The 10,719-nt window shown below is 35.5% G+C and overlaps 1 protein-coding gene across 1 annotated transcript; it reads left to right on the forward strand.

Annotated features, from left to right (window-relative positions):
- On the forward strand, window positions 8,833–9,846 carry LOC109241219 (lipid transfer-like protein VAS). Its single transcript, XM_019407942.1, has 2 exons — window positions 8,833–9,174; window positions 9,571–9,846. The coding sequence occupies exons 1-2, from the start codon at window positions 8,871–8,873 to the stop codon at window positions 9,672–9,674; spliced, it is 408 nt and encodes a 135-aa protein (XP_019263487.1). The 5' UTR covers window positions 8,833–8,870; the 3' UTR covers window positions 9,675–9,846.

A 10,719-nucleotide genomic window follows, 5' to 3' on the forward strand; every position in this document is an offset into this window, starting at 1 on the left:
TTGCTTGAGAACTATATATATTTGGTAATCATAGAAACTGGTCAAGAGACTGTTGAGAGTATAAGCTGATAGTGGTTATATATCTGATAAGTGGCTAGTTAGTAAATGTAGTGGCTATTCTATTTATGTGAATCTAGTTAGTTAGGAGATGTTAGTTAGAATACTGTATATATACATGACTATGTACAGTGTTAACATATATAGAAGAAATGAGAAGAACTTATTTTTCTCTCCAAGTTTTCTTCTGCTCGTGCTTCTTCTTCAATCTCTCTTTACCTTGATAAACTTGACATGGTATTAGAGCCTACTGCTCAAACCTAGATCCCAAATCTTCGGTGTGACTACTGAATTCAAGCTCAATTGCTTCAATTACACAAGCTCTGCTTCTATAGTTGAAGCTCAACAATGGCGGAAGTTGACAATGAAGCTCCTGAGAAGTTAGGTCATAATCATCCTCTATTTTTGAATTTAGATGTCAATTCTGGTGCAATCCTGATCTCGCTACAATTGCGAGGTCCAGAAAACTACTCGGTGTGGAGCCGGGAAATGCGAATTGCTATTTTAGGGCGGAACAAGTTAGGGTTCATCGACGATACCTGTAGGCGAGGAAAGTTTGGTCCAAATCTAGTATATTTATGGGATAGATGCAACGCCATAGTGCTATCATGGATAATGAATTGTGTATCGCCCGAGTTGCTCAGTGGAATAGTTTACTCCTCAAATGCGAGTGTTGTGTGGAATGATCTAAAAGAGAGGTTTGATAAAGCTGATCTCTCCAGAATTTTTCAGATCCGTAAGAACATTGCCACAATTAATCAAGGTACTAACTCGATTTCCTCTTATTTCTCAAAATTGAGACAACTGTGGGCAGAGTTTGATAGTATAGCTCCAATTCCTGGATGTGACTGAAACTCCTATAGTTCCTTATGGGGCTAAATGAGTCTCATGAACAAGCTAGAAGCCAGTTGCTCGTGATGACACCAGCTCCCTCTGTTAACAAGGCCTACTCTATAATGATGGAGAGGGAAAGCCAGAGGGCAATTGCATACACAAGTCCTGTAGAGAATTCTGATCTCACTGCTTTGATTTCTGCTAGAGGTGGTTTTAAACAAAGGCCAAAGAAGAACTTTAACCTAGTTTGTGACTACTGCAAGTACAAGGGGTATACCAGAGAGAATTGCTTCAAACTAGTTGGTTACCCTGCTGATTTTAAACATAAGAAGAAAGGAAATACATTTCCTACAGTTAATTTTGCAGGAAACACTGGTGACTCAGGGACACTAATGCCTACTAATGGAGATTATGATGTATTTTCAGCACCTAACTTTGTAGGTAATAATAGTGGAGGAAACCATGGGGAGAAAAGTCAGCCTCAGCTTCATCAAGCAACCACACCTCACTCAGCACCATATTTTACTCCAGAACAGTATCAACAAATCCTACATATGATTGGTAAAGTAAATAAAGAAACAACAAGCTCTACTCAACTTGCAGCAGCAGGTATATTTGCTTTTCTATCTAGTATAGTTGATGATAGGTGGATAATTGACACAGGATCTACTAACCATATGGTAGGAAATTCTAAGCTGTTGACTAAGTTAGACAAGGAGTCTGGTTTGAAATGTGGTAAGGTGCATCTTCCAAATGGGAATGTAGTATCAATATCAAACACAGGAACATCTAGCATTTTCAGAAACCAGGATATACAGAATGTGTTACACATTCTTGACTTCAAGTTTAATCTTTTGTCTGTATCAAAGCTGACAAAGGAACTGAAGTGTTGTGCTGCATTCTTTCCTAATTTTTGCCTGTTCCAGGACCTCTTCAGTGGGCAGGTGAGGGGGATTGGTAGAGAAGATTGTGGAACGTACTATCTGAAGTCATCTCCAACTCCTACAGCACCACCTACATCACAACTACAAGAGGTTGATAGTAAAGAGAAGTGCTACTCTGTGTTTACTAATGTCCCACTGTCTGTGTGGCATAATAGATTAGGCCATGCTCCTTTAGATATGCTCAGAAAAATAGAGTTTTTGAAACACTGTAAACTGGATAAGAATCATCACTGCCCTGTATGACCTCTAGGAAAACAGTCTAAACTTGCATTTCCTATTAGCACCACCCTTTCAAATAAGCCTTTCCATCTTGTGCATGGGGATGTATGGGGTCCTTACAGAGTACCTACACATGATGGGAAGAGATACTTTCTAACACTGGTGGATGATTTCTCTAGGTATACTTGGATTTTTTTTGTTGAACAATAAAGCTGAAACTTTTGTCATTTTGAAGCAGTTTTTTGCCCTGGTAAAGAATAGGTTTAATTCTTCTGTTCAAACATTAAGAACAGACAATGGCTGTGAGTTTTTTAATTCTCAGATGGATGAGCTGATCAAAGAAAATGCCATTGTTCATCAAAGCTCTTGTGTTTATACACCTCAGAAAAATGGTGTAGTGGAGAGGAAACATAGATCTATTCTCAATGTAGCCAGATCCTTAAGATTTCAAGGTGTTGTGCCTCTAAAGTTTTAGGGAGAGTGTGTTGATACCGCTGTCTATCTGCTTAGCTACCTTCTGCCACCCTACATCATAAATCTCCTTTTCAGATATTGTACTCATACCCTCCAAACCTTGATCGTCTAAAAACCTTTGGTTGCCTTGCCTATGCCTCAAACCCAACATCACTGACAAGATGTCACCTAGAGCCATTTCTGCTGCCTTAATGGGGTATTCCTCTACTCAAAAGGGATACAAACTTTATGATCTACATGGTAGATCATTCTTTGTAAGTAGGAATGTAGTTTTCAGAGAAGACTTGTTTCCTTTTACACACTTTACCCCTTTTACTCTACCCTTATTTCCAGTACTAGAGCCTATTCCTAACATTGACACTCCAAGGATCAGTCCTAATACCTCTTCTACTAACACACCATCTTCCCAAATCATACAAGATGAATTAACTCCAGAAACTCATTTGACTGAACCACCTTCTATCAGTATAACACCCTCACCTAGCAATGTTATTCCAGCAGAACTTCCCACCAATTTACCTTCTTTTACTGAACCTTCTTCTCAGCTTGAACCACTCAGAAAATCCACTAGATCTGTAAAGCAACCTCTTTGGTTGCAAGACTTTATCACCACAAAAAAATCTAATTGTGCCTATCCTCTCTCTTCCTATATCAGTTATAATCAACTAGCCTTACCATATAAGACAGCCTTAAACTCCTACTCATCCATTATTGAGCCTACTAGCTATAGGGAAGCAACTTCAGATCCAAAGTGGATTGAAGCCATGAAACTAGAGATTGCAGCACTAGAAGATAACAACACCTAGACTATTGTTGATCTTCCTAAAGGTGAAGTAGCAATTGGATGCAAATGGGTCTTCAAAGTCAAGTATAGGTCATCAGGAGAAGTAGAGAGGTACAAGGCACGACTAGTAGCCAAGGGTTATAGTCAACAAGCTGGAATTCACTACAAAAAACGTTCTCACCAGTTGCCAAAATGGTTATTGTTCGATCAGTGATAGCTGTGGCAGCCTTAAAGCATTGGTTCATCTATCAAATGGATGTACACAATGCTTTCTTGCAAGGAGATCTTTTTGAGGAGGTTTACATGACTATTCCAGAAGGGTTTTGCTAGACAGGGGGAGACCAATCAAGTCTGCAAACTCCAGAAATCATTTTATGGCCTAAAACAAGCACCAAGATAGTGGAATCTAAAACTCACTGAAGCTCTGCAGCAGCTTGGCTTTGTCCAGAGTCATTTTGACTACTCACTCTTCACACAGTATCAAGGAAGTGATATAGTTGTGATCCTTATATATGTAGATGATCTAATAATCACAGGAAGTAACAATGATCTCTTGAAAACACCCGGGTGTGATCTTCAGAAAAAGTTCAAAATGAAAGAGCTAGGTGAATTGAAGTTCTTCTTGGGTATTGAATTTGCAAGATCAAGCAAGGGTATACATATGTGCCAAAGAAAGTACTCATTGGAGCTGATTTCTGAGCTTGGCCTAGGAGGAGCTAAAATTGCTGGAACTCCACTTGAATGTAATCAGAAGCTTACTTCAATAGAGTTTGACAAAGCATTCAACAAAGATGCAACTCATGAAGATCCAATACTAGAAGATGCTGGAGAATATCAAAGATTGGTAGGGAGACTTCTATATTTGACCATGACTAGGCCAGATATCTCATTTGGAGTACAGGTGCTAAGTCAGTATATGCATACTCCAAAACAATCCCACATGGAGGCTGCCCTAAGAATTGTTAGATATCTGAAAGCTTCACCAGGCCTGGGACTCTTAATGCCATCAGCTGCAACTAGACAGCTACAAGCCTTCTGTGACTCTGATTGGGGCTCATGCCTACAGACTAGAAGATCTGTTACTGGCTACGTGAAATTTGAAGAGGCTTTGGTGTCTTGGAAATCCAAGAAGCAGGAAACTGTAGCCAGAAGTTCAGCTGAAGCTGAGTTTAGAAGCATGGCATCATCTGTAGCTGAAGTTACTTGGTTAATAGGGTTGTTCAAGGAACTGGGAGTTGAGGTGCAACAGCCTGTTGACCTGTTTTGTGATAGCAAAGCTGCCATTCAAATAGCAGCAAATCCAATATTCCATGAAAGAACTAAACATATTGACATTGACTGTCATTTTGTAAGGGAAAAACTAAGTCAAGGAGCAATCAAAACTTATCACCTCTCAACAAAGGATCAGCTGGCAGATCTACTAACTAAAAGCCTTGGAAACACACAACATGAAGTTCTATTGAATCAGCTTGGAGTCAAGAATATATTCACAGCATCAGCTTAAGGGGGAGTGTTGAGAGTATAAGCTAATAGTGGTTATATATGTGATAAGTGGCTAGTTAGTAAATGTAGTGGCTATGGCTATTTATGTAAAGCTAGTTAGTTAGGAGATGTTAGTTAGAATACTGTATATATACATGACTATGTACAGTGTTAACATATACAGAAGAAATGAGAAGAAGTTATTTTTCTCTCCAAGTTTTCTTCTGCTCGTGGTTCTTCTTCAATCTCTCTTTACCTTGATAAACTTGACAGAGACCATATCACATATGAGGATCTGATCCTTTATGTGGACGTATTCCGCGAGTCCTTTCTATCAAGCTGATTTTTAGGCTGTATTTTCACTGATCCGTTAATTTCCTTGAATCTATGGTATTGGCAGGAGATGATAACGAGAGAGCTTCATCTATCATTAAAAGGCGGATTAATGGAGCTCATGGCCGGTATTGCTTTTATTTCATGTCAGCAAGTTTAAACCCTTTTGTTCGAGATTTCTAGTGGATATATAGGAAAGCCTTCTTCCCGAGATTCTTCCTTTACCACAGCTTAGATATTGTTTCCATTTGTGGCCTTCTCCTCCATTGATGTTTCATTTTTATGTTGTGATTTTCCAGTTGCATGCTCTTTAATAGTTTGTCTTTTAGTTTGGTTATATATAGCATAATATAACCCCGTCAATCTGTAATTCGTGGGTTCATCAATAAGATTGGAAATTCTGTTGTAAATTTAAATTACTGAAGATATATATATAATTCTGCAATTAATAAAACTTGTATAAAGATAATACATTAGAAGAATAAAAAGAGAAGCTAAAATGAAGGAGACTTGGGAATTTAGAGCAGGTCTTTCTTGTATAAGAAATGGTAGTTTTAGAGCAGATTGTTGGGGTTAATTTCACTGATGGTCATTCAACTATCTTTCAATTTCACTAAAGTCATTTAACTATTTTTTGTCACTTAAAAGTAACTAAACTTTATCATTGTCACTTAAAAGTTATTTTGGCTCAAAACCTACCATATATATGACATGGCATAAACTTTAATGAGAAAAATCCAAAAATAAATGTCACATAAGCTTAAATGGATCATACCCACTTTAGATCAATTTCTTCCTTAATGTGATTTGACCCATAACCCAAATACTTTCAATAAAAAAAAATATTAAATTTCACATTAGTTTAAAATGATTATTCTACACTACAAAATTCTTGCCTTTTCTGTTACATAATGCCCATTTATAATTATTCTATACTAAACAAATTCTTATCTTGTTTGTATGTCCCATCCAAGTCGTTTTATAACTCTACTGAAGTTAAAATACTATTGTATCCAACTCACATAACATATTTATAATGTTTAAAATAGTATTGTATTTATCTCACATAACATATTAATGTATCATAAGCGGACAAGAATAATTATAAGGCTAATAAGAGTTTGTTTTCACAATGAACATGCAATACAGACAACCTATTGCAATTGTTTAGACAAAAAAAAGATTGTATTTGGACTAAGGGTGTCTAACGGGTGGGCCAGGTTGGGTAGGCAAAATTTGAAACCGTACGGGTTGGGTTCCGGCTGGTTACAGGTTGGGGCTTACCGGGTTTAACGGGTTCGGGTTCATCCGGGTAAAAAATGAACCGTACGGGTTACGGGTATAAGGGGCGGGGCCGGGTTAGTGTATTTTTTTAATTTTTTTTTGTACTTTTTTTTTGTATAACTATTGTAAGTCATATTAATATAAAGTAAAAATATAAAGAATACAATGAAAATAGGAAAAATTGCACTTATAAATTGCAAGTGCTACATTTATTTCAAAATTCAAACTTACAAATTGAAAGGTTTACATTTAACAACAAGTAAATTAACGAAAAAAGAGTAAATTCAAAGGCCCAATTAAAAAAATTAAGTAACCGTTATACCGGTCTGGGCCGAGCCGGTTAACCGGTTGTACAGTAAAAATCGTTGACCGGGTTTGACCGGTCCGGTTAACTGGTAGCCCCAAGGTGAACGGACCAAACCCCCTACCCCTTTAACCCAGCCCTACCCGGCCCCATTCTACCGGTCCGGGCCAGTTCTGATTTTAACCGATCTGGACCGGTCCGAAAACGGGCTGACCCGACCCGTTAGACCCCCATAATTTGGACGATAAGAACCCCACAAAAAAAATTACAAGACCTAATTTTATTAGGGGTGTGTGTTTTCCCTCCTATTGAAACCCATTTGGGTTATGGGACAAATCACATTAAGGAAGAAATAAATGTAAGTGGGTATGATCCATTTAAGCTTATGTGACATTTATTTTTGGATTTTTCTCATAAAGTTTATGCCATGTCATATATATAATAGGATTTTGAGCCACAATGACTTTTAAGTGACAATGATAAAGTTTAATTACTTATAAGTGACAAAAAGTAGTTGAGTGACTTTAGTGAAATTGAAAGATAGTTGAATACCCCAGATTGTTGGGGATGTTTTCAAGGAAACGAAAATATTATTATTTATTGTATATACGCTTGAAAGAACTTTTTACATTACTAGTTAAGGTAGAATATATACTTATCATTTTCTTCACGTTACCAATGAATTTTCTATAAAAAGCTACATGCAATTATCTTTTCCCAATTGTGTACATATATTTTAATCGATCAATGCACATAAACTTATTGAAATTTTGCCCATTTTAAGGTTTTAATTTTATAGCCTAACAATGTAAAGATTTTTTTAGTATTAAAAGAGACAACTACATAAAAATTCATATTACTGGAAAATTAGTATAAAGCGAGTAATTCGAAAACAAGTGAAGCTGATCATTAGCATCATGGGATAAACTTAGACTCGATGTCTATATTAACTCGACAAGTATATGATATATGTCTTTATGCTAAAGTTATAAAATATCTACTGAATGCATTAAGTGAAATGTTTCTTTGAGAGTCTCTGCTATTACAAAATTAAATTAAACAAGAGAGGCAAATTAGTCAGATAAAAAATATTAAACTACATTGATATAAATATAATTATGTGAAAAGAATTGTTATAGATAAATTAAAACAAGAAAGGTAATCGTACTATGCAAATTATGAGGGATAGATTAGTATTACGAAATTAAACAAAAATGAAGATCTCTCTAAAACTAATAAATTTTTTTAATGTATTTATTAATTTAGTGTAAATGAACAGAATAACTTTCTCCGTATAAAACTGCGGTAGGTGACTTGTGCTCCTTTGAATTGTTTTGTGTTGTCTGGATATAGAGGACAGCTACATTCGTGGTGATGGAAAGCAAGTGGCACTAAAACATTGGAAATTTCTTTTGACTTTAATTATATTTATTGTTTCCTTTTGCATGCTTCAGGAGTAATATAATTAAAGTCACTATTGAACATTTAATAGCATACTAATACTATTTAATTACGGTTGTTTCATTTGAAAAACAAAGGGTTGCCTTGTAACTTCAAGCATTATTACATACTCAAAAAAAAAAAAAAAAAAAAAAAAGCAGCTTTTGTTCTTCCGCAAGATCGAGCATGCAACATTAATGAATTATTTATTTACCAACTTTGCAGATTTACTAATTTTTAAATTGAGAAGAATTTATATTTTCAACCATATCTTAAACAAATTAAAGTAGCTAAGTTGGGAAGATGTTCATCCAAATATATGACACATATTTCAAGTGTACATGACGTCTCCAAATAGACATGTTAATCCCCAGACAATTTTTTAATCTATATTTAAGTCAATTTATTGTTTGTGATTTGTGACTAATTTGCCAATTTTTTGGTGGTGATAAGAGCTAGGGTGGAAAAAATGAGAAAAAGAAAATGATCACACTGAGAAGCAAGGTATGTAGTAGCTCAACCTGTCTTATCTATATTTTTGCCGTCTTATATACCCAAATTATCATTTTTCTTTAGACACTGTTAGATCAACAACCCCAACCAAACCCCTCCACCCTAACAGGATTAGACTACACACAATAAATATATAAACATAACATTTGCAAGAACTCAATAGTAAAGAAAATTAAAGAACAATCAAATTAGAGTATCAAAAATGAAAATGAAGTTTATGATAATGATGATCAGTTTGTTATCTGGGGTAGCATTGGGTCAAAACACGAACTGTATAAACAGGTTGTTGCCGTGTATGAACTTTTTCAATGGATCAAGAGGGAATCCACCAGAAAGTTGCTGCAATCCACTAAAGGATGTTATAGAAAACATGCCTGAATGTTTGTGTCAAATGATTAGCGTTAAAGGGAGCAATGCCGCTGAGCAAGCTGGAATTAATGTCAATGAGGCTCAAATGTTGCCTGCTAGATGTGGACAGCCCGTTAATTACCTTGGATGTCTTAAAGGTATGTCGCCCTGAACCAGCTGAGGCAAATTTAGGGCAAATTCTATAGATTCAACCGAACTCATTACTTTCGGTCAAACTATAGTTTACACATGTAAAGACAATACACTCATTCTAATATGAAACTACGGAAGGGATGAAATCGCTAACAACATATAATAGAGGCATATCGCGTACTAATAATTTGATTAGCAATTCTTTTTCTCCTATTGTAGTGAAAGCATTTCATGTATTAGTAAATGAAATATGTTTATGTATGTATAACATGTGCTTAATAATAAGTAACAAGTCGTCTAGTTTTCGATAATTTTCTTGATTTTTTTCTTCTTCAAATTATGGTTTGGCAATTAAACTTGATTATCTTATAATTGATTTCGAGTATTATTCTTGGTTTTAGGAGCATCTACTTCAGATTCAAATTCAGATGGCTACTCAATGCAGACTTCAAGCATGAAAGTGTTGCTGGTTGTTGCTTCTCTGATTTTTACTCAACTTTTGTGAAGCTACACAAAATAGAGACTTAAGTTTTGGTTTTCGCGATGAGCTCTGTTGATAGTCATCCTTATATTTTACGTCTTGTTTATATTCAATCAATATATATTTTCTTTACTTTGTGTTTTTCCCCCTCCACATGTAGTGAATTCCTCACGTAAGCTATATGCGTATAATTTGACTTCCATTCTTTTATTTTATAAAGCTTAATTTTTTGCGAACAAATACTCATTCAATTAGATAGGGGCTCTGTCAAATAGCGTAGATCTTTAAGTTCGACTACTATATGAGGATCTAAATTAAAACAAAGTATTTAGGGAAAGGAGGACTGAGGTTTGAAGGGGGTAAAGATCATAATTTATGTAATCCACATTTCCAATATGCATATATTAATTGCTCAAAATTGTGAAGTGTAGAGAAAGATATAACATAGTGTAGAAAGGGCAGTCTAGTAATTTTATATTAGTTGGTTAGTTTGTTACTAACAACCATTCCTAATGTTAGTTAGTTAGTTAATAGCTTCAATTTAGTTGTTAAGAGTTAATTAGTAAGCTACCTATATATATAGATATACACCACTATGTAATTCATTCAGATAATAAAAATCACTTCTTTCTCTCTTAGTTTCTATCGACCTTCCTATCTGTTTCTTCTTCTTTCATCATCTTCTTCATTCATCCAAGTTGGGTTCAACCCAGATATTAGTTCATGGTATCGGAGCAGGATCAGCTAATTCAGTAGCTGAAACCTCGATTCAACTTCTTGATTCACAAAATAGAAATAGTTCTGACCGCTTCTTCGTCATTTCAATCCTTAAAAATTCTTGATCGCTATGGCTGGAAATGAACAACAAACTGTTCCTAATGGAGTACCTACTTCAATTCCTAACCAAGGAGGTTTTCATGTACTTGATTATAATCATCCGTTGTTTTTAAGTCCATCTGATGTTAGTGGCATTCAAATCATATCGTTTCAACTAACTGGGATTGAAAACTATTCCTTGTGGTTTAGATCTATGAGAATGGTTAGGAAGGAATAAGTTAGGATTAGTTGA

The sequence above is a fragment of the Nicotiana attenuata genome, chromosome 1 (assembly GCF_001879085.1).
Source record: "Nicotiana attenuata strain UT chromosome 1, NIATTr2, whole genome shotgun sequence".
Classification (NCBI taxonomy): Eukaryota; Viridiplantae; Streptophyta; class Magnoliopsida; order Solanales; family Solanaceae; genus Nicotiana; species Nicotiana attenuata.

Bases quoted from the DNA above. Each gene is read 5' to 3' on its own strand.
- LOC109241219 (XM_019407942.1), top strand. From the start codon at position 8,871: ATGAAAATGAAGTTTATGATAATGATGATCAGTTTGTTATCTGGGGTA. The intron at 9,175-9,570 runs GTATGTCGCCCT...TCTTGGTTTTAG, and splicing joins TTACCTTGGATGTCTTAAAG to GAGCATCTACTTCAGATTCA.